Raw genomic sequence first — 26,825 nt, forward strand, 5'->3', positions numbered from 1 at the left:
TGTGTGTGTGTGTGTGTGTACATAATGTGCCCATGGAGGCCAGAAGAGGGCATCAGATTCCTTCAAATTAGATAATTATGAGCCACCCAGATCTTCTGTAAGAAGTAGTCAGGGCTCTTCTGCTCTTAACCATTGAACTGTCTCTCCAGTCCCCACACCCTTTTTGCTCACAGGTCTCTCACTGAACCTGGAGCCCACCATTTCAGCGAAGTTAGCTAATCACCAAACTCCAGGGATCTACCTATCTCTGTCCCAACCCTTGGATTACAAACACAGGCCACCATTTTTACATAGGTTCTAGGGAACAAATTCACGTCCTCATGTTTTCATGGCAAACATTTATTTCAGTGACCAAGCCAGACTTTGATGTTCCTCTGATATTCTTTACAGCAATTCCTTTGACATGATATATATATATATATATATATGGAACTGTATACCATTGAATGGAATCCCCTCTGCATAACAGACCAGGCCACTCCCCAAGGAGATGGCAGGTATTCAGGTTAGCCTAAGTTCCATATTTCTGCTGGAAGCTGGTCCCTGGAACAAAAGGTAGACCAGTTGGGCCATTGTGTAGCTTTGATTGCTGGTTTAGGTCAATGTAGAAGATTGCTTTTTTTTTTTTCCTCAAATGGGATCATCTAGCCCCAAGTGCTGGGCCAACAACCTGGCTCCCTTGTAATTCGGATCCTGGCATGGAGCCCAGCATCCCTGGGAGAGACGTCACCAGCATCAATGCTTACTTTCAAAGCTGTATTAACTAGAGTGTGCTGTGCCATCTGAGAAGTGTGGTTTTAGACCCCCAGCTCCAGACTCCAGAGCACATGTGACCTTTGAGCCTCTTTCTTTAAAAAAAAAAAAAAGGATTTATTTTTATTTTTAATTATGTGTCTGTGGGTGTATGTGTATGCGTGTGTAGCTCCTATGGAGGCCAGAAAGAGGTGTCAGATCCCCTGCTACTGGAGGCATAGGTAACTGAGCTGCTGGTGTGGATGCATGAAAACCTAACTTGAGTCTTCTGCGAGAGAACTAGGAATTCTTGGTCACTGAACCGTAGTTCCAGGTGGCCCAGTCACCTTTGGTTTCCTGTGGCACATCCATGTTGCATGTGTCGCACAGATAATATTGGACATGATAGGATACAAAATGCAGCCTATTCTGTCAATGAGTGGCGTCTCCCTACCCTGTCCTATATGCTAGATATGGTAGTGTTTGAGATCCAAAACCAGTCTCAGGAAGAGAGGGAAGTTTGGATTTTGTGACCTATCCTGAGGTCACTTTGTACAAAAGCCAGTTTGGCCTACTGGAGGATGGAGGATACATGGGAGAAGATAGGTGAGTGCAGGCCACCTTGGGACCCACCATGAGGCTGGCCTGCACCTTCCAACTTTGCCACCCTCCAACAGTCACATGAGCAAGCCCTGAGTGACAGCCCTCTTCAGAGTGACGTGCCATAACTTAGTGTGGCAGCCTATTGTTAAGGAACCTAGTTACCCCTTGATGTCCATGGAGGATCAGTTCCTGGATCCTGCTATATGCCAGAACCTATGGATGTCAGGACCTATGGATGCCAGAACTTATGGATGCCAGAACCTGTGGATGTTTTCATCAGGCTTCTGAGAAGGAATTGATAGAATGGGTATATATTAGACTGGCTTACATGATCTTGTTCGGGTCATCCAGCAGTGACTTTCTCATGCTGTGGAGGCTGAGAACCCTGTAGCTGTTCAGTCCACGAGGCTGTATGTCTCAGCAGTCCCAATCTTGTGCTGAAGGCCTGGAAGATCCCTAGGGAACTGTCTTCAGTCCATAATGGGAGGCCAAAGAAGCTGGGTTCTGACATCTCAAAGGATGGTGGTGGCGGTGGCAGCAGCAGCAGGACAGACACACTCACCAGACAGACACCAAAGCAGGAGGCAGCAGGCCTTCTCCCAAGACCTCTTTCTATCTGGACTGACCTGGGAAGGTACTGCCCACTCAGGGGGAGGCTCTCCTCTCTCCAGTTAATCTCTCCAGGAAATGCCCTCACAGACCTGCGAGGGTGCATCCCTTAGTTCTTTACAGATCCAGATGAGTTGAAGAATGAGATCAGCCGCCCCAGTGCTCATGTCCTTGTAGAGAAGGATGTGGTGTTGAGCAGGACCTGCATGGCCAGGGTGTTTCAGGTCCCCTCTAGCTGACCTATGATACCTGTCAGTATGCAAATAACATGGAAATTGAGTGTTTAGACAAGGTGCTTATGCGTGCTCCTCTACAGATGCATTTTCTTCTGAATTTTATGTCTATTAGTGTGCAGTATATGTGCATGTTCAAGTGTGGGGGGCAGGGTCTGCGTGGTAGGTAGGCTCCATCTTCTTAGTCCTGTCACAGTTGTCCCAGAGCACACAGGACCTCTAGGCCATAAACACGACTTTTCAAGCCCCAGGACATTGTCGTCTAGGCCCTCCAGGCTATAGCCTAGCAATGCTGGCCAGCATTCGTCAGCTCACCAGTCCAGCAGCATTCAGCTTCCCCACGCACTGAAGAAGCTCATGTCTGTTCCTCCTCATCCCACTCCCAGGTCCTTAGGTATCAGCTGTGTCCCGAGTGCCTGTCGGTGTCTGAAACAGAGGCTGCTGTGCCAATCAGGAGGACAAGGAATGAGATGTGGCTGCTTTGAGCTTCCCTCTCCTCTCTATAGGACATTTCCTCCACGATGAGAGGGAAGGCAGGGATGTCAAAGTCATCCTCCTAAGCTGGAGCAGGATGGAGTACACAGTGACTTCCCTATGTGCTCTGGCTGTGGGTCTGGGAGGAGGCTGTTGAGAGGGCAATGAGAAGCAGAGCCATTGTGGCCTCATTTGGGCAAGCTCAGATCCACAATGCAGGGTGAATGCCCCTTGGTACACAGTAGCGAGGCAGTAACCTCAGGGTGCTAACTGCCCTTCTGCAGAAGACCCAGGGGATAAGGCGACAAAGGCCATGGGTAGCAGTCTCTCTTATTTACATCTTTGTTGCTGCAAAAGATACTCAGAGAAAATGCTTTGCTATCCCCCCAAGCCATGGCCAGCCAGGGTTGTTAGTTGGTGTTTGGCGGAGCTCTGCATTCTCCTACTGGGTATGTGGGGCAGAAGGGGCATTACCTGAGAGACTTACTGGCATATGAACCACACACATTAGACTCTTGTAGCTCTTGGAGGCTGAAGTCCAAGGACAGAGTGTGGCCTCCAGAAACATGCTCCTCAGGGGCAGTGTCAGCATACACACACACTTATCTGGCATAAAGCAAGTTTGCAGTGATCCTAGCAGGGAAACAGACAGGGGTTTTGTGGGCTGGGGTGGCAGCTAACACATGTGTGGGGTTCTGAGAGGCTAGCTCCAGCTGCTGCATTGTCTCCACCCCTGGCCCACAGCACACCTGGCTTCTGTGCACTCAACAGGGCCCCCTGTCCTGGACCCACACAATCCTCAGGGCACTGTGCACGGTGCCCTGATTTCTCCCACTGCCTCATTGTTGAGTCTTTGGTTCTAGGGCTGGTGGAGTACACTGTACTAGAGACATCAAGATGAGCAGGACCTCTTATCTCCCCTCAAACCCTAAACTCTTCAGAGGGGTTAGGCATGGGACCCAGAAGGTGAAGGGATTCCTTGAAACCATAACGATGAGAAAATCTGAAACAAGCATGAGCCAAGAGGGAGAGAGCTGGGACTTGGAGGTGTTGTTTCTAGAGGCATTCTGTCTCCTTGGGTAAAGTACTCAAGTGCTGCTCTGGGGGTGTAAGGAGGTCTCGGGGCTTGGCAGGATGAAGGGCTTGGGGAGGACCTGCCTGTGGTGTTTCCCTGTGCTCTGTGGAACAGGCTGGCGTGTGTACATGCTCCCTGTGACAGCAGTGTCGTCCTCCCCAGGCGTGGTCTCAACCTCACCCACGAGGCTGAGTGTAGTCTCTTCCTGTGAGCCCGACTCCTCGTAGGGTGTGATTGGCAGGTTACAGATTCTGAAGCTGTGCCTCAAAGAGCGTGAGACGAAATTAATGTTAAGTGTAAGCGTTTGAGGCGCCACAGAGAAGACGGTTGTCAGTTTCTGAGGTATGAAAACAGATGACACATCCCTTCCTCCCCATAGCTAGGGGATCCAGTGACGTGGGAGCTGCGCCTTCTCGGGTGATTCATTTCCTGGATGCTCTGCTGGCCAGGTGGCTCCATGAACAGGAGCCAGAGAAGCACCTTTTCCTGCCTCAGCAGGGGGTCTTGTTGGAGGAGGGGGTGTCCCTGTTCACTGAGTGTCCTGAGTCCTCAGGGTTCCCAGAGCCCTTGCATACAGAGGGTAGAGCCCCTCTGGGGCTGGATCTGATTGATCTACGCTGGCTCTCCATGAAGGAGTCCCACTGACTGTCTCTTGGGAGGGGCCTGGAGTAGCCTCAAAGGGTCCTCACCTACTGTAGACATCACAGGGGCCTCATGCCAGACAAAGACAAGCTGGTGACTGGGAGTGAGCACAGCCTGGGTCTCTAACAGTCTGCCTTGTTAAAAGTGTGGTCAGTGGTCAGGGCATATCCTCTGCCCTGTCCGTTAGAAGAGGATCTGGCCCCCAGCTGGCTCTGGTACAGTCTTTGTTTCTCTGTTGCTGTGATAAGAACATGACAAAAAGCACCATGGGGAAGAAAGTTAATCTGGCTTATAGGTTAGCATACAGTTCATCTAGGAATGCCAGGACAGGAACTCAAGGCAGGGACCTGGAGGCGGGAACTGAAGCAGAGGCCATAGAGGAAGGCTGCTTACTGGTTTGCTCTCCATGGCTTCCTCAGCCTGCTCTCTGATATAATCCAGGACCACCTACCCATGGCATCGCCCACCATGGACCGGGCCCTCCCACATCAATCGTTAGTCAAGAAACTACACCACGGCTTGCCAACAGGTCAATCTGACGGAGGTGTGTTCTTAGTTGCGGTTCCTTTTCTCAGGTGACTCTAGCTTGTGCTAAGTTGACAACAGCTTACCAGCACGGGCACAACCAGCTCTGTGGGGGACAGGTACCTGCTCCCGCTGTCTGCTCTTTCTTCTGCTCAGCAGCTCAGAGCGTGTGGAACAAGTGCCGAAGACATTGTGCTGCTACTGAGTTATTCTTGCTGGCAAACATGGCGGAGACCAAAGAAGACAGCATTCTCCTGCCTTCTCTCACACCTAGCCCTACAGCCTCAGCGGGCTATGGAGCTCTGTCCCTTGCTTTTTTCCCTCTTAAGACATCTTTAGGAAGCATGGGGAGCTGGTGATGGAGGGGGTTGGGTGGCCACTGCTTCCTGGAGGTTCCCCAGAGAGAAACAGGCAAGCGATTCATAAATATTTACATCAACTTCATTTGCACAGCAGACATAATTGCTTTACCCAGAACATTGTGGAGGCCTCAGCCTTGGTAGCTGAGGTAGCAGCAAGTTCATGTCTTCTGTCCCTGTAATCCCATGAGTGCTAACAGTAGTGACATTCCAGCCAAGTGCTGGCTGTTCCCTACGGCAGGATGAATGGACTTCTCATTCTGCCCACCATGACAGGATGTGAAGCTGCCACATCTTCCATCCTGTGGGTTTTTTTTTTTCTGTCTGGCGGTCCCATCCTGTCCTTTGCATGTCACTGTGAGCAGCAGAAAGGGCAGTTGCTCCTTCACCACCATGCCCAGAAACTTCCTCATCTTGATACTCAGTTCCATCTCCTGCCAGGTCCACCTTCCACAGAGTGCTAGAATCCATTTCCAGCCAGCCGTGTGCTACTTTAGAGCAGGGGTGGCCCTCCCAAGCTCCCGTAGCATGCCCCTCCTTTCCAGCTGAGAGCACACCTCTATTGGTATTTCCATTAGTGAGGATTCATTGTACAAAGTAATGGGTTTCGCTGCAGTGTATCCACACATATACATGTTATAGCTTTCGTCTTCTTCATCACTTCCCCAACCTTGTTCCCTGAGCCACTCTCCCTCCTCTTCCCAAACACTCCTACTTTCATGCTGAATCTGTATCTAAACACACATATATACATGTTTTAAGTATGTATAATACATAGTATACATATTGAATACGTGTTTAATATATTGTAGAGGTTCTACAGATAAGTGTTAAGAAAAATCCTCTCTGCCAGCACACAGAAATCCAATCAGGCCAATTTAAACCGAATTAAAATGCCCATGTTTTAATAAATGCAACACTTTCAGGTGGCCAAGAGCATGGCAGGGGAGAGAAAAAATCAGGGAGCACATACAAAACCTGGGACCACGTGTTCCTCCTCTGGGCACCCACTTAAATACCCTGTGGGAGTGGTCCGGGGGACAGGACCCTGGGGGAGGGGTCAGGACCTGGCATGCTGGGATTTGGAGTCCAGACCAGTGCAACTCCCAGGCCAGGGAGAGTCCAGACCAATGCAACTCCCAGGCCAGAGGGGGCTGGGATGGATGCCAGGGATGGATGCCAGGGATTGGGGGGATGCTCCCAACTTAACATCACAATAAGAGAAAATGAATCCCTGTAAAATTTATATTTCCAGTGCATACAACAATTTTACATTGCTTCCAATTTTACAGCCTTTGCAGTCTGTAACAGTTTCAAAGCCATCTACACCCCCATTCCCAGTCCTAACATCTGTGTTCATTGGGATTCTTGATGGGCAGAAACAACAGGAAAACACACGTGCTCGCATGCATATCTGTGCGCATACACCACACACACACACACACACACACACACACACGCACGCACAAGGTCAATGTCAATGAAATGTACAGTCATTTTTGAATCTGGGTGTCACTACATAGTCCTGGCTAGCTTCGAACTCACAGAGGTCCACCTGTCACTGCCTCCTTCCTGAGTGCTGGGGTAAAAGCGTGTTCTATCAAAATGTCAGACAAAACAAAACTCCACTTAAAATAATCTAAAGAAACCACTTGGAAGAAACTCAAATTCCTCCAGGGTCAGCACTTCTTGGAACCAAGATACATACTCAAAGTCTCAGTCTCTGCTCCAGATTGCCTCTGCTCTTCAGCTGCCCTGAGTTAAGTCAGACAGTCCTGTAGAATAATGAGAGGTGGAGCAGAAGATCCACATTCACTAGCAGTAAAACCCCAGGGGGCCCTGCTTAAGAATAGCCCTCTGCAGAAGTAAAATTTTCTGCCTTGCTGAAATACTTAGGACTGTGTGGTCATTTTCTTAGACCTGTCTTAGGGTTACTATTGCTGTGATTAAACACTGTGGCCAAAGCAACGTGGGGAGGAAAGGGTTTATTTGATTTCATCAAAGGAAGTCAGGACAGCAGCTCAAGCAAGGTAGGAACCTGGAGGCAGGAGCTGATGCAGAGGTCAACTAGCTCAGGGGTGGCACTACTCAACAGTGTAATGGGCTGTCCCACGTCAATCACTAGTTTCAAAAATGCCCTACAGCCAAGTCTTTTTTTTTTTTTTTTTGGTTTTTCAAGACAGGGTTTCTCTGTGGCTTTGGAGCCTGTCCTGGAACTAGCTCTGTAGACCAGGCTGGTCTCGAACTCACAGAGATCCGCCTGCCTCTGCCTCCCGAGTGCTGGGATTAAAGGCGTGCGCCACCACCGCCCGGCTCCTACAGCCAAGTCTTATGGAGGTATTTTCTTAATTGGGGTTTCCTCCTCTCTGATGATTTTAGCATGTGTCAAGTTGACATAAAACTACTGGGGGCATATGACCCCAGACCCATTTCTTACAGCCAGGCATATACATCTAAGCATGCTAGTGAATCTCCAAACTGGAGAAAGATTCATTTGTACAAAGAGAGGTGGAGGGGGAGGGAGGGGGAGAGAAAGAGAGAGGAGAGGACCTGGCTCAGCTTCCAATTTTACAACTTTGAAGTGGTGTGAATGTAAAAGGCATTCAGCAGCAAGTGTCCTTCAGATTTGGGGATTTGATCTCTTTCTGGGGCTGTGACACGGACTTAACAGCTGGATGGCAGCTTGAGCTCAACTCCCATGCAGCCACAGGATCCCAGGGGTAAGCCTTGGCACTGCAACATGCTGCATGGCTGAGCCCTAACGTCAGCAGACCAAATATATCCAATTCCCTTCTGACCCACCATGTTTTCAGCTTGTGGTGCTCATCTTAAGTCAGCAGGTATCTTTAGGGTGTGTGTAGAACAAACCTTTTTAAGGATCATGTGATTGTGGGGTGGGTAAGTGGAAATCTGTAAAGAAGCCAGTGCTGCAGCTTTGATGATTGCTTCTTTCTAGAGAGACCCTGGTCCACTGGGCCCCCTTATGTTGCTACCTGACATCAGTTCAGAGTAGGTGTGTATAACGCTGAGCCTGCATCTTAGGGTTTTATTGTGGGTGTACTTATGCTGGCTTCATCCCAGAGGCTCTAGAGCAGTGTAGGCATTGGCTAAGGGATCTCTGGCTTGGCCTATTTGGGGATCCAGGAGCATCCACTTGGTGTCACCTGCCTGGCTGTTGCTGAGTATCAGGTGACAGATGCAGAACCACAGAGCTATGCTGGGATGGCTTCCAGTCAAGGCTAACTCTTTCTCTCTTCTTTTCCCCTTTCTTCCTGACCTCACTCCCCTAACTCTATCACAGGGTGTACTGTAGCCCAAGCTGGCCTCAGACTCACTAAGTAACCAAGAGTGACTTTGAACTTCAGATCCTCCTGCCTCCATCTCCTATGGTTATAGCTTGTTCCACCACTCTGCTTTAGAAGGTGCTAGAAGTGGAGCTCAGGCATCCTAGGCAGGCTCTCTGTGTGCATGGGCTGTGTGCACGTCTCAGGGTGGAATAGCTTGTGCTCAGGGAGCATTAAGAGCATTTAGAGGCTGTCTTAATTAGGTTTCTATTGCTGTGAAGAGACACCATGACCATGGCAACTCTTATAAAGGAAACATTTAATTGAGGTGATTCACAGTTTCAGAAGTTCAGTCCATTATCGTCATGATGGGGAGCATGGTGGTGAGCATGGCAGCATGCAGGCAGACATGGTACTGGAGCTGAGAGTTCTTACATATTGACTCAGAGGCAACAGAAAGTTGACTGTCTGTCACACCGAGGGAAGTTTGAGCAAGAAAGAACTCAAAGCCTGCCCCCACAGTGACACACTTCCTCCAACAAGGCCACACCTCCTAATAGTGTCACTGCCTTGGGGAGCCATTTTCTTTCAAACCACCACAGAGGCCTCACTTTCCAGTTTGGCGGACTTGTGTCTAATCAGAAAGGTGGGACTATGAGTTGCTTTTAGCATTGCTGCCACAGAGCGCCTGACAAAAGCGCTGTAAGAGGCAAGGCTCAGTTCTGACTCACAGGTTGTGGATAAAGCCCATGGTGATGGGGAAGGCATGGTACCGGCAGTCAGGAAACAGAGATGGATGCTGGTACTCAGCTCACGTTCTCTTTTTTGTTCTGTCAGAGGGATTCCAACCTATGGGATGGTGTAACCCACATTCATGGTGTCTTTCCACCTCAGTTAACCCAATCTAGAAACTCCCTCAGACAGGCCCAGAGGCTTGTCTCCACAGGGTTTCTAGGTTCCCCGTCAAGTTGACAATCCAAATTAGCCCTCACTAAAGAACTTGGGTGTGGGTGGGGTAGCAGCTCAGCCATCTGAGTTCATAGGGCACAGTCCTTAGTGGGGAGTTCACAGACTGAGCTCTTCTTGAACACTCTCCCCAACCCCACCACTGCTGCAGACAATCCCTATGCCTCTGGACAGACAGTCCCCATGCACAAAGGCCACAGTGGGACAAGAATTTCCTGATGAGGGCTGTTGAGTACTGATGGACGTGCACCCCTTGGCTCAGGCCTTTGTGATGACTACCTTTGTCAGCTTGACACAATCTAGAACCACCTGGGAAGAGAGGCATTAACTGATTAACTTGGTCTGTGTGCCTTATCTTGATTGTTAACTGATATGGGAAATCCTAGCCTACTGTGGGCAGCACCATTCCCTGGTCAGGGACCCTGAATAGTGTTAAGAGTCAAGACGTTGAGCTCAGTAGAGACAAGCAAGCGTCCATTGCGTTTATTCTCCTGCTCCTGATTGTGAATTGATGCTACAAAGTTCCTGCCTCAGTTTCCCCCTCAGTAAGAGGCTGCGTGGAAAATACAAACAAAAAAATGTATTTTCTTTTCTATCAAATAATTAAATAAGACAAAACTACATTGAAAAATTGTAAAGAAGGCACTTGGCAGAAATTCAGATTCTGCCTTGGTTAGCATTTCTTGAAATCAAAGTGTATAATAAGCTTTATCTCTCCCTAGAAACTGCACTATTAGCCAGGCAGGAGAGTATGAATATGAAGCTGTGCTCTGGCCACTTGGGTAAGGCACAGGATCCCTTTATATTAGGAATAAATATAGGACCCCTGTTGCTTGCTTCCGGAGGTACAGCTTTTACTCAGCTGAGTACTTTGGATTGTGTGGTCATTTTCTTGAGACCCATTTCTTACAATTGTAACCTAGAATTGTAAGCCAAATAAACCCTTTCTTCTCTAAGCTTCTGTCACAGCCACAGACATGAAATGAGGACAGCTTTTGAGAACAGAAGCACGCAGAAACCCATGCTTGTGCAGCTGACATTGAAATCTGTGATTTCTCGCTCTGCAGGTGGCAATAATAGCGGGGAACTTTGAACTTGCAGAGTACATCAAGAACCACAAGGAAACAGACATCGGTGAGTAGGCTTGGTGAGAAGCCACAGCCGTTGCCATCTGAGATCCTCCTGGCGCTGCTGCAAAGCCAGCTCTCAGCAAAACTTCCCAGAGGCACGGGCACCAGCGTGCCTTGGGAGCCCTTCCCTGATAGCAGGAGCGTTGTGAAGACTTTGGGAACTGTGCAGTGTGCCTCCCTTGAAGAGACCCACTCTCCTTTCTCCTGACAGTGCCTGCTACAGGGACGTCTGAATTGTCTAGGTCCTCAGTAGCAGGGATGCTTAATTCTGCTGGGGATTGGTCCAGGGTTCTCACTTGATTCAGATCTCTTGATTTTCTCCAATATTGATTTGAAATGTTTGCCTGTCACTGTGTGTTTCTGCAGACAGTGAGGGTCTAGCAACACTGGCGGGTGATGCTGATCCTGGGGGAGGTGGTGCATGTGGGAGAGGACTGGGGGCATCTCCATACCTTCCTCTCGAGTTTGCTGTGGGTTCCAAACTGCTGTAAAACCAGTCATTTTTTAAAAGTCTACAGAAACAAGTCAGGGAATCTGTCTGGGTACCAATCAGGAGACGTGGGAAGGGGCAGGAAACACATGGGGGAGCAGGAGCCACAGGGGGAGCCGGCTTAGATGTGCTTGTTGGAAGGCACACAGACTCATGTGTAGCTAATGGGTGACTAAGGGGAGGAAAATGTGAGGTCCTCTCTTCCACCCTCCCGTCACCTCTGCTTGGTGTCCCCCTCCCCTTTCTAGTACCCCTTGTGCCAACCAGGAGGGCCATCTCTGGGGCTCCTCCCTGCTCTCACCGCCCTACCATGGGCTGGGCCCAGTCTTGCACAATGGATGAGCCAGCTGGCCTGCGCCCTCCAGCACTGGGCTTCCACAGGACCTGCAGCGGGGAGCAGTCCCACTGGACCAGCAGTGGTGAGCCCTTGAAGGTGGAGTTGCCCCATTGAGGGGCTCTGGGATGGGGCTCGTTGGGGCCCTGTGAAGAAGCAGATGGTATCTGCCTCTCACTGCCTGTGCCCTCGGTCTGCTTTGGGTGTCAGGGGTGAGCGACACCATGTCTTGCTTTCACGTCTTTGCAATGTTGAATGTGTGTCTTGCATCGAATGTGGCTGGGACCTACCTTGCACTGGGGAGGTTGGGTCATGATGTGCAGTCAGGCAACTGGTTTGCGTCACCCTGCACCCTGCCCTGAGCATCAGCATTGTTAGAGGAGGGATGTGTGTATAGCTCAAACCAAGCAGAGTCCTAGGTTTTCAAGGTATTCTCTATGCTTGCCGGCCTCAGCCTCGTACCAGCTGCTAGCAAGCTGCTAGTGTCCTACCTAATACAGATACCTTGTCCTGCTCACATATATACATCTTCACCTAGGGCAGAGGTTCTCAACCTATGGATAGAGACTTTTGTGGGGGGTGTCGCATATCAGACAGATATCCTACATATCAGATATCTACAATACAATTTCTAACAGTAGCAACATTACACTTATGAAGAAGCAATGAAATAATTTTATGGTTGGGGATCACACGAGAACTGTATTAAGAGGCCACAGCATCAGGAAGGTTGAGAACTATTGACATCGGATACCAAGTGAGTTCACCTGTAGACCCATTCACAGGTCCTAGATTCATGTTCAGGCCTGGGAATTTATCCCCAGAGTGTCCCATCAGATCAAAGTCAGTGTTATTCCAGTGAGCAGGGCACCTCACGGATGCGGTACAATTGATACTGTTCTGTAGAGGTTGGGAGGTAAAGAGTCCCTGCTGGGGCTAAGGAAAGGGGAGCTTTGACTGTTGCCAGAACCCCAACAGGACCCCAACAGGAGCCTGTGTATTCTAAGACTACAGCCTGCTGCAGGGAGCTGGAGACTCAAGCTGTCTCCTTCTGCTCGCAAAGTCTGTGCTGCCCTTAAATGTCCACAGGGACCAGAAATACAAGGGGTCAGAAATGCCTGGGTCAGAGCTCACTGCCTCTAATATGGTCTTCCCTGACCACCCCTCCTAGGAAGACCTTGGCAAATTAGTGGGTTCATAAGCACCCCAACCCAGGCTCTTTAGAAGGTGGCGACCTCAGAGACTGATGGTTTCTGTGTCCCCTCCCTCACCCCAGGCTCTAGGAATGGTGTGACAAGGACCGTACCCCCTTAGTAGTCCTATGAGTTGGAGATTGGTGGCTGCTTAATGGGAAAAGACGTGACTTTTCAGAAGATAAACCTTCAGTGTGTGCATATTGTCACTTAGACTTTTAAAATTCCACCGCCTCCTCCTGAGTTCTGGTCATTATTTGTTCTAGATGTTTTTTGCTATCCCACCACCCCCAAACCCATCCCATCTTCTGCCAGGCCGACAATTGATCTTTGAGGAGAGCTTGGGAGCCACTCCTTCCTCTCCTTAGTGGTCGCTATTCTCCACCCGCCAGCATGAGAGAGCTTTTGATCTCCCCCCGTCAGCGTTGCACAGTGTGTGTTCAGTATGGGATGTACTTGGTTTCCGGAGAGCTTGTGTGGAATGTAGACACCCTGGCAACCACTGGAGGCTGAGCCCACAGGTCCAGGTGCCCCTGAAATCACTGTGCTGAAATCCTCTGGCAGTTTTGAACTGGGCATCCACCTTTGTGTCTCAGAACCCACCTGGGCATGCATTCAAACAATAGGATTGGCCACATGTCAGTTCCCACAGATGACAAATGACAGCTTTCTGAGAGGTTTAAAATAATAAGTTTATTCTGCCGTTCTGGGAGACACCAGGTCAGGATCAAGGTGCTGGTAGCTAGGGCCTTCCTAGAGGCTGCAGAAGGGTTTGTTCCAGGCTCGTTCCACTGCTAGGTGCTGCTGGTGGTCTTTGGCCTCCATGGGTTTGCAGCACATGGTTGTAGTCTCTGGTCTGTGGTAACCTGACCTGCTCTGTGGTTATTGAGATTGTTAACTTTTTAGAATTATGGACACCATCCTCTGGGCATGTCTGTGAGTAAGATTCTGGATATGGCAAGACCACCTTGAATGTGGGCAGTAGTATCCCTTGCTCTGGGGGTCCAGACTGGATAAAAATGAGAAACCGATCTGAGCATGAGCATTTGTCTCTCTCTGCTTCCTGACTGTGGATGCACTGTGACCAGCTGCCTTATGCTCCTGACGCCATGCCTTCCCTGTCATGACAGTCTGTGTCCTCAGGCTGTGAGTCAAATAAACCCTGCTTCCTTAAGTTACTTCTTGTCAGGTGTCTGTCACAGCAATGAGACAAGTCACCACCACCCAGTATGTCTCAACTACATGCCTTTTCTTAGGATGCCAGTGTGCTCCTGTAATCTAAGACCACCTTCCACTGAAGGTCCTTAAGTGGACCATTCCTAAGAGGACCCATTTCCAAGGTCACGACTATAGGGGCTTGGACCCATCTTTTTTCTTCTTTATGACATGTTCATTGCTTTATGGCTACCTGTCTCTCAGTCATTGCCTCCTCCAGGGCAACAGTATTGGACTCTGCCTGCCCCACAGTGCCTACCCCACAGTGCCCAGTAGTGTGTGCTGAATGAATGACCCTCCCCCATGCTGTTCATCCAGGGCCAGCCCCTCTGTCAGCTTCCTTTCTCAGCACAAAACCCTGTTTCCATGCTGATCTTAGGCACTGAATGGGTGGGATGCACTCTATGGGTGGTCCTGAGCCTCAGTGTTAACAATCTTTTTGTTGCGTATTTCTGTGTGTTGATGGTTGTTGGTAAACAGGCCTCTGTCCTCATGCATGTGGAGATCAGGGGACCACTTTGGGTGTTGTTCCTCAGGAATCATCTACCTTTTGTTTGAGACAGGGCCTCTCACTGGCCTGAAAGTTCACCAGCTGACTGAACTAGCTGATCAAGGACCCTCCCGTCTTTGCCTGCCTTGTCACCATCACTGGGATTGTGAGTGTGAACCCCTGCACCTGGCCTTGTACACGGGTTCTAGGGATCCAAACTCAGGTCCTCACACTTTGGGCTGAGCCATTGCCCTTGCCCTTCTGTGTTACAACGTCATATTTTAAGCTCTACTACCACTTAGGGAGGAACAAAGAGGAGAAAGAAACCTGTCCCTAAGTGTGTCCCCATTCCCGGGTCTGCCAACTCTCACCACACCGCTCACAAGCAGAGTCCTGGGTGTAGCGTGGGACGGAAATGCAGTCGTGGAGGAATCTCAGCAGAAGGAAAGGAAGGTAATCTCCCCACCTGTGCTGGGTCGTGTCAGGGCACATGTCGGAATTAGGGTAGTCTGAAGTCCTCCACAGTTCCTAGTTGGGGGTCACTAAAAGTGGGTAAATACTCCTCTGCCTTTTCCCATGGTTAATCAGGGAAATCCTTCCTGTTAAGAAGTCATATTGCCCCTGCTGCTTTTGAAGGGGGGAGTCTGTGTTTTCCATACTTGCTAGTGCACTTCTGGGAAATCAGAGCACTTAGGACATGCAGATGTGGCTTTCGCGGAAAGCCGCCCTAACCCTGTGGTCAGAGCCATCTGGCGCATGGATACCTAGAGGTCCACAGAGTTTATGTGGTCGCAGCTTGTCTCCCCAGCAGGCATGGCATCTTAGCGTTCACATTGATGTGCTAGCCTGTCACGGCGTGCGTGCTGCTCTTGTCTGATTCTGCGCTGCTTTTTTTTAAAGTCCCCCCCCCACCCCCTGTAAAATATTAAACGTGACCTCTGATCAGGTTGCTGTATCTGCCAGCTGGAAGGAAGTGCTGGCTGGGAGAGGCTGGGAATAGCGAAGTTAATCCCTGCTTGCTGTCACCCACAGTAAACTGTGGCTGGGCAGATGAGCCGAACCGGCTTGAGGTGCCTTGACCACAGAGTACTTAGGATGACTTCTATAGGATGGCTTCCCTTAAAAACAAGGCCAGGGGGGAGCTGGGGAGCCCACGTCCGAAATAAGCATGCAAGTATTAAGCATGTGGCACGCTGATAAGCTGCGAACCCGGCTAACCTGTTTTCCCCAATCTTTGCTGGTTTTGTTCTTGCCTGGCTCTGAGGGGAGATGCGCTGTCAGATGGATTAAATGACATGGGTTGTGCTTCTTCAGCGGAACAAGGTTTGTTTTCCTCCGTCTTGTCCTTCCGCAGCTATGGAGAGAGTCGCGAGAGGGGTGTGTGTGTGTGTGTGTGCGTGTGTGTGTGTGTCAACGCAGCAGCCCATAGAGCGAGGTGTGTGTGAGTTTTGTGCCTGCTTAGCTGACTAAGGAGCACTTGGATACGGTTGCTAGGTTTCCAGACCGGGAGCCTGTATCATTACTCTGTGGATTTGCATAGGTGATGGATGGAGGGAGAGGTTTTCAGATTTCTTAATGTAATATTGTGTATGTGTGTAGGGGGTAAGAATGTGAAATCCAGGCTTATTTTGACTGATGGTTCTTTGAGAATATACCTGTTTGGAAGATACCACCTGCTAGGAAATAAAATAATTCCTACCTGAGAGATTTCTGTTTGCCTGGTGTTTTCACTGTGAAATGTGCTACTTCCGATGAAACAGCAAGGTTATCTGAAGTGAGCCCTGGGAGCCTTTGTGTTCGCCAGAGAGACTCTGCAGCAGGTCTTCAGAAAACCCCAAACGCTGACCTATTTCATTGAATTTAATGGGATGGATGGGGGCCCCCACTGTGGAGTTCCCCCTTTAGGGTCCTCCCCAAGGAAAGGGAGAATGATACTAGAATCAGGCGGCCATCACATAGTCTTCTTTGGATTCCCACAGCATATTTTCAGAACAAATCATTCAGCAGGGGTGGGGGACAGGAAGCTTTGGAAACACTGCAGTTTCTAAGCATGTGGTCTATGGCCAGGCTGGTGGGGCTCATCTTATTCTTGTTGCCCTTGGAGAGGATGGGTAGAAAGACATGGAAATTTGTGTAAGTCTGTTGTGTGTGTATGTGCATGTGTGTGTGCATGCATGTATGTATGCATGCGTGTGTCCACTCAATCATTGCACAGCGCTCATTGATGGCTCTATCTGGTTATATCTGGTTCAGGCCTGTCTGTGACTGGGGTCTTGGTTGCTGTCTGCCTGTTGAAGGCTTTGGTCTAGTGGTTCATTATGGTTCCATGTTTGCTGCCTCTTCTCCCATCCAGGAGTTTTATCCCCAGTCATAAAGAATAGCTATGCCACCTGAGCGACACCTTTTTTGGTGACATCCCTGTGCTGTAGATATGTTACATGGGGATGATGTTTTAACTTGGGGGTTTCTAATGCCAAAGCCTGGGTGAGGGTCCACTTCTAGTGCCGTCCTCGGCTTGCCCTATGCCAGGTGCACTGAGCTCCTAAGGCACTGTGGGTTTTGGTTCTAGTAGGATGTGGCAGTGGGCTTGGCCTTCCGTCTTGCGTGCATTTCCATGTGATTTGTCTTCGTGGTCCCCGTCCATCCACGTGCGCTCCCATGTGCCTTCTAAGCAGTTCTCCATCTGTTCCAGCTTCTGCGCCTGGTCTCCTTTCAACCAATCAGAACACCGCTTGAGTGAGGGCTCGGTGAGGGCATGATGTGGCCTACTTTGGTCCCTCCTTTTTCCAGGTCATCCAGGCCATTCCTGCAGTGGACATGTGTGCCTGCTGGGAAGCGTGTATCCCAGCACCCCTGCTCCCTCTTGTACATACGTAGAGAGATGCCTTTGAGTTCTGGGTTGATCTGAAGCCTTTCCTGGATGTGACTTCCAGGTCCTGCATGCCCTGAATGTCAGAAGTTCCGGGGGCATGCCAGTGTCCTCTGCCCTCACCCTGTGGTCTCGAGCAATTGCCTTCAATGTGGAACACTTGTTTCTCTGGCTACAGCCCGTCAGAATGTGACCCCTTTTATGGAAAAATGCCACGCTGTACACCCTACACCCTTCCTAGCCTCAAACTTGAACACACATGGATGCGCCTGAGTAACTGTGTAGAGGTTCCCATGCCCCTCCTCCATTGTCCTGTCAAAGGACAGTGCCTGGGGTAGACTTAGCGGGGTGCACCTATGGAAGCTGTCATAGTGGGGTGTCCTGACCTATAGACCCAGTGCTATTATCTGCTGCCTATTCCCTCCTCTGTGGTCACCGTCCACTCCAGAGTCCCTCGTGCTGCTGTGGGACTAGAGGGCTAGGCCAGAGGTGGTGGGGATGGACAGCTTTCAGTAAAGGTCTGAACCAACAAGCAAGCCTTCTGTTATTTATTTGGAAGGGGAGCAAATGTGTGGGAATTACTGTAAAACAAAACACCTGGGAAAGTAGGCAGCGGCTGACAGACATGGCGGCACACTTGAAGAAGCACGCATGCCCTAGGTCTTCATGAGTGTCTGATGCCTTGTCCAAACCCTGTCCTGGATGTTGTGCCCAGATCTAGACTGTTTCTGTCCTGGAGAAATTCACAGAGCTCTGGCTTCACTCCTTTGGCCCCTTGGGTACCTCAACCTTGCGCATCTTTTGGGACTCAGAAAATTCATGAAAGTCTTGAAAGCTAAGACAGACCTGAGAGTGCAGTCCCTGGAGTCTGTGATGTCTGTCCTTGTTCTTGGCTGTGTAGTGTTCCCTCACCATCTCTCGGGCTGGCCAGTCCTTTCCAGCCCTGCCTCCCTGAGGTCCAGCCTGCTTTACAGTCTGTCTGTGCTTTCTCTACCTGCAGACTCTACCTCTGGCTTGAGTCCAAGGGGAGGACGGCATCCTCTGAGGCCCCAGCGGGGAGGGGAGGGTATTAGGGTGAGTGGGAAGTGGGGAGGGTCTTACCACATAATCCAAGCAGCCTCCCACAAGGCTGTGCTTCCCCCTTGGGTGGGCTCCTGAGTCCTGTCTGGCCTCCTTCATCCTCTCTTCTTCTCTTAGACTACCCTGAGCCCCAGACCAGCGGGTAAGGCAAGGGGACAAACAGCAGTTACTAGAACTTTCCTTCTTGTCTTAAGATCTGTAGCGTCGGAATTTCGCAGACAGAAGCCATAGGTAGTCAGGGAGAAATACTGAAGTCCACACAGGGAGCTAAACTCCAGGGGTATGGCGTGTGGGCAGCCTCAGAGAGGGGCAACAGCACCCTTCCCCCATCTACCCGACATGCACTGGGCTGCTCCAATGCCCAGACTGCATTTGGAGTCAGAGTCTCACTCTACAGCACAGACTGACCTACAACCCACGATGTAGCCCAGGCTGCCCTCAAACTCATGGCAGTTTTCCGGTGTCAGCTTCCTGGGACTTCAGTGCTTTTTATCCAACTGGGATATGAATGTGCTGTCCTTCACTGTCCCCACCCCCAATCCTACCAGTGACCAGAGCAGAGGAAAGCTACTAGAACCCAGACCCTAGTCCCAGCTATGGGTGAGAGCGGGAGTGGGCTGTGGACAGAGGTCTGCCAGATCAAGTGGCTCTTAAGCTTGGTTGTAAGATTCCCCCTATCCCAGCAACCATGGTGAAAGCTGTGCAGATGACTTTCTTGGGCTGACAGGTGGCTGTCACCGGGATGACTCTCTGGTTTGCATTCAGTTCCCTAGTCTCTATGGTCTCAGATGCACAAAGAACTGACATGAGACACATAGATGAAGATGGACGCCCCCTCCTCCAGCGTATAGATAGTGTACCTCTACACACAGACAATGTAGCATGTAGCGCTACTCAGGGCTAGAACTGTGAGTCCATGCCATTGTCTGACCAATCAGAGCCCTGAAGTTTTAGCTCCTGCTGATCCTAAGAGGGTCTATCCCCGGTGACCTTCCAGCCTGTGGAGAGTTAAGATCCCACTTGCCACCTGTCTGAGTGTCTTGTTTCTGTGGTAAAATACTCTGACCAAAAGGTAGCCTAAGGAAGGAAAGGATTCAAGGGTGCAGCCCAAGACGGTGGTCATGTGGGCTCCTCAGTCAAGAAACAGAGAGTGATTAGAACCCCCTTTCCACTCCCAACACAGTGGCTTATTTCAAAGAAATCGGTTTATCCAGTTTAATCCCAGACTAGTTAGGACTGGGCTCAGTCTCTGTTCTTCTCAGCTCCTGGGTTTTGCACCTAAGACCAGCTGATTTAAAAGTAGGTGTTCCACTTAAGCCTGGGCTAGATGTGTACCAGGGACCAGCTGCAGTCACTCACTGTCCTCAGCTCCCGGGCTTTTCCCTGAAGAACTGCTTGACAAATAATAGCCAGGCAGGAGGGATGCTAGTCCTGCCAGAATCCCCAGATCCTTGCAAGCTCTGCTCCTCCCTGGCCTGTCACCTATGCCTTTCCTGGCAACATGTCCAAGTACAGGCCTGGATGAGACTCAGCACCCAGGTTGGCTCCAGTTGAGCTGGTGCCGAGACAGAGGCTTTTCCAGTGCCTCTCTGTGAGGACCCTCAGCCATCAGTAAGTCAGGGGAATCCTGTGTTCAACGTGAGGATTCAAGGGCTTTCCTCCCTAATGCCCCATACCCACAAGGGCTGCTGCGTATTGGGACTGAAGAAAAAGCATAAGGCCAAGGACTGGAAAGGGTGAGAGTCCATCTGGTATTGTCTGGGTGATCTTGGACCAGCCATATTCTCTCCGGGCCTCAGTGGAGGCCCAAATCTTCCCCTGTACCCGTCACAGCTGCACACTTGACTCTCTGGGTCAGAGTTGAGCCAAAATGCAAGAGGGATAGCTGCAGCAGAGGTGGTAGCAGGGGTGAGGTGGGGGTAGAGGCCCTTCCCTGTGGTGCTTTATGGCCGTCCAGGTATGTCAGCCATATGGAAGGGGCTGTGGGATAGGCAGGATGCAATTGGTCCGATTAAACAGGGCAGAGGGAAGGTTTCTAATTCTGCTCTAATAAGCAGCGATAGCGAGACTTTATCGGGGCTGTGGAGAGAAGAGGGAGGGTTCCCCCATGCGTGTACCTCCACAGGGCTCACTCTAACCCGTGGGAAAGAACAAGTCAGAGCTCAGCGAAGTGGCAAGAATTATCAGAAGAAATGCAGGGATGAGCAATCACTGCTGGGTTTTGCAGCTCCCCTGGGTCCTAGCGTCTGAGGCAGCCAGGCCAGGCACGAGAGACTCTCAAATCAGTACGCCATCATCCCCTGAGACCGTGGCTAAATGGGCTTTGCTGGCCAGGAGATGCCAAGGTGTCTGATAAAGAGCCTTCAAAATATTTTTGCTTCCTCTAGACTAGACCCATGGGATGACCATCACGGTTCTTGGAAAGAGGCTGGTGTCACATGGTCTGAAGGGGTAGAGAGATCAGCCGGAGCAGCAGGGAGAGCGTGAAGGAATCAGTAGCCTTCTGCAAATAGGCTTTGTCCAGTTTGTTTTTTTGTGGCACTGCCCAGGCTCCTGGGAACCAGTGGGAAAGAGACACTTCTAGCTGTGAGAAGTTCCCAGAATCAGGAGGCTGCTTTGACAGAGCAAGAGAAACAAACAGAGGAGTGCTTATCAACGGAGAGGCCAACCCTCTGCTCAAGGCCACTGTGGTCACGTGGTGTGATCAGCAAGACCTCACACAGTGGGAGGTTGCTAAAGAATGCCTTGCAGGCTTGGGAGGACCCTACACTTCCGTAATAGAAAGGTGGCTTTCTGTGATTTTCTGAGCACAGTCTTTCTGATAGAGCAAATCCTCCAGAGGGTGGGTTGGGGCAGCGAGCTGACGTACAATCATTGTGTCCTAGCCCCCATCTCCTCCTCCCCGTGGGGGAAGTTGAGGTTACAGGAGGACGAACACTTAGCTCTGGGGTCTGTCTGGCTTTGTTCCAGTCCCTTCCAGAGACCTGCCTGAGGAGGTACTTGGTCTCCAGACCATGAAGTCCATCCTCTCTTAAGCTCCATCGGCTTAAGATGCTGGCTGCTGTGTTTTCTGCGTAGCTTGACACCTGGCTGAAACAGTGCTTGAGGTTTTAGCGAGGTATAGACGGGTGGCCTTTCTGTTTTCTTCTTCGCTCCAGGCCAGCTGCACTTTCTCTTTCTTCTGGGGCAGCTACTCAGCCTGGCTTTCCTGCTCCTCCAAGCCACTGTATCTACCAACTCTCTCCCTGCTTGCCTGTCTGCCCATCAGGCTCCATCAATCTGTGTTCTGTCCCATTCCCAGCCAAGATGGTGCCCAAGACACCATGAGGCTCTCGGACCTACTCATTGAATAAATAAGTTGCCAGTTCATGCTTTGGAGGAGGGTTGTCCTTTCTCTGTAGTGACTGTTCACAGCAGAAATTCTTTCCTCTATGTCAACATGGGTGACTTTACTTAAGGAGAACCCTGGTCCTCACTGGCCAGACAGGAGGCATCAGCATGTCTTCTGGGAAGATGGCTTGGTCATCGACTCATCCAAACTAGTCACAGTGGCCACCGACATTCATTTCCCTTACTTCTCCTCAGATCTGAGAAAGGCCTAGAGAAATAGTGGTGTGTCGGAACTACCCATCCAGAGCAGACAAGATGGCTCAGAGGGTCAAGGAGCTTGAGGCTAAGCTTGACAACCTGAGTTTGATCCCCAGATCCCACATGATGGAAGTAGAACCAACTCCCAAAAGTTATCCTCCTCTGACCTTCACATATGCACACGGCACATACCTGTAGCTTCAAACAAACAAACAAAACATTCCCAGCTAGGGCTGGAAGAGTAAGGAAGGCAATGGCAAGGCTGGAGGGCAGAGAGCTGTGAAGTTGGGTCCAGGCCAGGCCCAGATCACAGTGGCTTTCTTCTGTTTTAGGTCAGTAGCTAGTTCTAGGCCACATGGCCACACTATAGTCTGCCAGGCAGAGGAGGGTGCTGTGCCAAGAAACAGGACAGAATGGGACGGGAGAAGGACAGGTGACAAGTGTCAGCAAATACAGCAGACCCAAGGATTCTATCCCAGGAGCTGGACGAGTTCCAGGAGTTGACACCTTCCTCCCACCCCCCTCCACGCCCACTGCCCAGAGAGCTCAGGGTGTGGGCCTCATCTCTTGCCTCTGATCTTGTATTCACTGTTGCATCAAGAGGCCGATGGGAGGGACTGGGAGATGGCTCGGTGGGCAAAGTACTTGTCAGGCACATATAAAGGCCTGAATTTCCATTCCCAGAACCCACCTACAGCTAGATGTGATCATGCATATCAGTAACCTGTGTTCCTGAGGTGTGCTGGGAGGTAGAGGCGGGAGAGTCCCTGGAAGCCCGTGGGCCAGCCAGGCTGGCACATGCATCAGTGAGCAAGAGATCCTGCCTCTAAGGAGGCGAAAGGTGAGGCTTGCCACCCTAGGGTGTCCTCAGACTTTTATATCTACCGTTTGGCACATGAACATGTCTGTACACACACATGCATTCAGAGGGTGGATGTCCTGTAAAAACAGTGTGACCCATCATTAATCACCACGTACGTGTCAGTGGTTTCTAGGGACCTCAGTTGCCCACATGTCTCAGCCACATGCAGGCCCTCAGCTGTAGACCTGATACAGGTTTAGTGGGATCTGCACCGAGCCCTATGGCAACTCTTCTATGCTCTAGCTGTGGAAAGAGGCAGGCTGTTTTCTTCAGCTCTACCATCCTGGGGCACCAGGTAAACCTGCAGCCAGTATAGATGGCAGGATGGGAAATGTTCAGTGAGTGCAGACTTCAGCGCTTGCAGGAACTGTCTTACTGAGTTTGGGGGAGACCTTCAACACTGACATTTATTCCTTTATAGCGATTCGTTTAAATACAAATATGTGAGTCAAGAAAATAATGCTTATTACATGGCTGTTACTAAAAGTGATCCTGCTGTGTGGAGGAGCGATGTGAGACACGTCCTCCGTGGGTGTCCCCCTGGGGGGAATGCCCGAGGTTGAAAATGAGGGCATGAGCACATAATGCCTGGCCCAGTGCCAGGAGATACTAGCTGCTGTGATGTGATTGTGTAGATGGTTGCTGACCTACCATCTTGAAATGTTTTCACTCTCTGATGGTGGGGACCAGAGGCCCTTTAACAGGAAATGGGGTTTGGATTTGGGATGTTCTCCAGCTGGCACTCTGTATTCCAATCTCTGTTTCTCTCTAGTCCTTGTGCAGCCCAGGCAAGTGCTCTGCCATGTGTTACAAACCTGGTTCTAATATACATCTCATCAAAACGGCCTGGGTCATCCAGCACGGGTCACAGTGTAATGGTGTTTTCTTGTGGCCACTTCTCATCTTATTTGCTCTTCAGTGGAATGTTGTCTCCCACAAAACCACCGTGATAGTTACTTGACAGTTAATGCTTTTGGTCTATGCCCCTTACAGTTGAGCGAGCTTTTTGATAAGGCAAGATCAGCTTAATATAAATATTCCATCTGCTTTCATCCCAGTCAAGTCTGTAAGATACTGCGTTCTGGAGATGGCTATAATAATTTTGAAGCTTTAAAAAAAATCACATTTATTTATTTGTTTACCTATTGTGCGTGTGGATATGTACATGCCGCGGGTTTCATGTAGGGGTCAGAAGGCAGCTTAGGGGAATTATTTCTTCCTTCCACCTCCTGTTCTCTATGGGTTGAACTCAGGCCTTCACGCCTGGGTGAGTGCTTTTACCTGCAGAACCATCCTGGCCTTAATCATGAATTATTTTAGAAATAAGGATTCATTTCACATCTCAGAAACTGCTGTGACTCTGGAGAACGGTGATGTGATGTCTTCCTCTCCCGAGCCTCCCCACTCCTCCCACTCCTCGGGCTTGCATCGGAGGTTAAGGCATTCAAAGCAGAGTCTACCCAAGTCATTTGAGAAACAAAACTTACTGTCTAGCATCTCAGAATAGGCTCCAGTTCTTGATGCTGAGGTTGCCATGGCAACGCTTCTTTGTTTTTGGGAAACCACAGACATTATCCTATGAACTGCAACAGTCCAGATGTGGATCTTGCCTCTGGGTTGAGGGAGGGGTAGGAACAGGGGGGACCATGCAGCACAACCGGTCCCTGATGCTCCACTGCCATCAGAGTCATGACGTCATTGGTATTCCCACATAGCATCTGCATAGATTGTGGACAGTGGAGAGCCTGCTCCTCGTGCCTCCCGGGGCTGGTTTTCCAGGTGACACAGGTACCTTTCCTCCTAGCTAGCCATGCCAGGCCAGCTGACCCCAGACTTCACACAGAGTGCAGGAGGTAGGGTCTCTTACTAAAGGTTGGCTCGGCTGACTGGCTGACTGGCCAGTGAGTTCTGTAAACCTGTCTCTGTGTCATAGCACTAAGGGTTATAGATGTGCATGTGCCAGCAACCTGGCTTTTTGTTGTTTTGTTTGTTTTCTTCTCATACTGAGGATCCCAACTCAGGCTCTTATGTTTGTGCGGCAAGCATTTTACCCAGTGAGCCATCCCTATCAGTCCCTGTAAGTCACTCTTCAGTTGGCCAAGATGGAAGAGCAGAGAGCCCAGCGGATGCCTAGCACAGCGCTGCCACTCTGCAGCATCCTATTGTGTATGCCTCGTGGGTCCCACACACCCACATTCACTGTCCCCACAGGCCCCTTTGCCTGGACAGGTATGTCTTCCTCCCACCCAGATGCAGTGTGTGCTTCCACTGCCACAGGTAGGATGGCATTTGAATTTCTCTCCAAAGGCCTCACATATCTGGCACTTAAACCCCAAAGTAGCAGTATTTGGAGGTGTTAGGGCCTTTAACAAGTGAGTTCTCTCCTCTCTCCAGCTCCCTGCCTTGTGTTGTGGTCTTTTCTCCTGTCTGTTCACCATTGTGATGCCACCGGCCATGAGGTTCTTACCAGAACCCAGCCAGTACTGGTACCCAGCCCTGGAACTTGCTAAATGCTGGCCTAACAAGCCCTCTTTGCTTATGCGATTACCCAGCCTCAGGCATTTCATCGTGGCCATAAAAAGGCACTAATGCATCCATCCACATGACTGTTTCTTGCTATCAATGAAGGATCTGTGTCCTTTCCCCACCTCCCTTCCCAGCTGGTCCAACTTCCCTTTAAAAGACATGTCTACCCTGACTCCTCTATAAACATTAAAGTCTGCACCCCTATAACCTGTGACTCTGCCCAGAACCCCTGCTGTCACTATAACAACCATCAGAGGGACTCAGGCTCCTCTATCCTGCTGCTGAAGAAGGATCTGGAAAGTGGAATTTTTTTTCCATACCTGTTAGCCTTGACCTGAACCAATTTTCAGCTATTGATAGGTTTTTATTTGTTATTTCTAGTGTAGTTATCTCCGTCTTCTGCAGGGCTCCTCATGCCTTCTATGACAGGATGCTGCCCAGACCCATTGACTGTGTGACATGACAAGAAACATGTTACAGAACTCCGGTGACACTCAGATACTGACACACCTCTGGTCTCCAGGGTTGGCACTATGGGTCTGTGTTGACCGAACAAAGGAATTCTTCAGAAATAATCCCGGGTCTACCTTCTAGGCCACACAGAAGCCTTTCATGATGGTATTGCTGAAGAGTGGGTCAGGTTTTGCTTTAAATGTTCATAGGGAGCCAGAGTGGGATTAGCAAGTGCCTTCAGAGGCCCTCTGAGCTACCGTCAGAAGGGGCCTGTGGCAGTTTGTGGCTCCCCACTCTGCTCTGAGGAGCGAGGAGCACGTGGCAGGCAGCGAGGCTACACAGGCCCTGTGAGCACTGGGTGTGTCTGGCCCTCACTGGCTCACTGTGGATGTGGCCACCCCCCTTCCACCTGCCTCCTCCAAGTTCATAGTCAGTTTTGTTTTTCTCCTCTCCTGTTCCTTCCCTTTCTTGTCCAGCTTGTTTATCAAATGCAGCAGGGGAGCCCAAGGGCTTCCCTCACTGCCCCACTGCCCAGGGCTCTGTGACTGACAGAAGGGCTGAGAGACTCCTGAATCCCTGCTGTGCTACCCCTTAGATTCCCTGCCCTGTGTGACCCTCGACGTTGGTAGCCTTAGCACAGATCCACCCATCCAGCCAGCTCAAAGACCCTCATTCTGATGTCATTTGTGATGAGCTGAATGGTGTCCCCTAAACTGAGTTGGAGTCTAAGTCCTGGCTCCTCAGAATGGGGCCTTCTTTTGGAAATAGTCTTTGCCACTTTCATCTGGCTAAAGTGGGGCCTTAGCGTGGACCCTTGTCCTCCAAATGGGGCCTTATGAGCACAGGCACACAGGGGGAAGTCACCTGAGGATGCCAGCAGAGATCAAAGTGAGGCTCCTGGGAACCAAGGGTGGCAGCAGAACTTATCACAGAAGCCACCCTGAGTTCATCCTCCTACTGAGGAGAGATGTAGAGGGCTTCCCCCTGGGACCCAGGGGTCAGCTGCCGGGCCTGTACCAATTGCCATTTTGACTTTGCTTCCTGGGAGGTCACTATGGAAGGACAAGTGTTGCTTCTTTGAAGGCAGACTCTT

At 50.4% G+C, this 26,825-nt stretch overlaps 1 protein-coding gene across 1 annotated transcript in view; it reads left to right on the forward strand.

The window, feature by feature from the left end:
- Positions 1–26,825, forward strand: part of Shank2 (SH3 and multiple ankyrin repeat domains 2) — a 445,228-nt gene that overhangs the window by 139,907 nt on the left and 278,496 nt on the right. Inside the window, exon 11 of the mRNA XM_005351593.3 lies at positions 10,570–10,636. Within this exon, the coding sequence (XP_005351650.1) occupies positions 10,570–10,636 (67 nt within the window). The remainder of the gene's footprint in view (positions 1–10,569; positions 10,637–26,825) is intronic.

The sequence above is a fragment of the Microtus ochrogaster genome, chromosome 8 (assembly GCF_000317375.1).
Source record: "Microtus ochrogaster isolate Prairie Vole_2 chromosome 8, MicOch1.0, whole genome shotgun sequence".
Classification (NCBI taxonomy): domain Eukaryota; kingdom Metazoa; phylum Chordata; class Mammalia; order Rodentia; family Cricetidae; genus Microtus; species Microtus ochrogaster.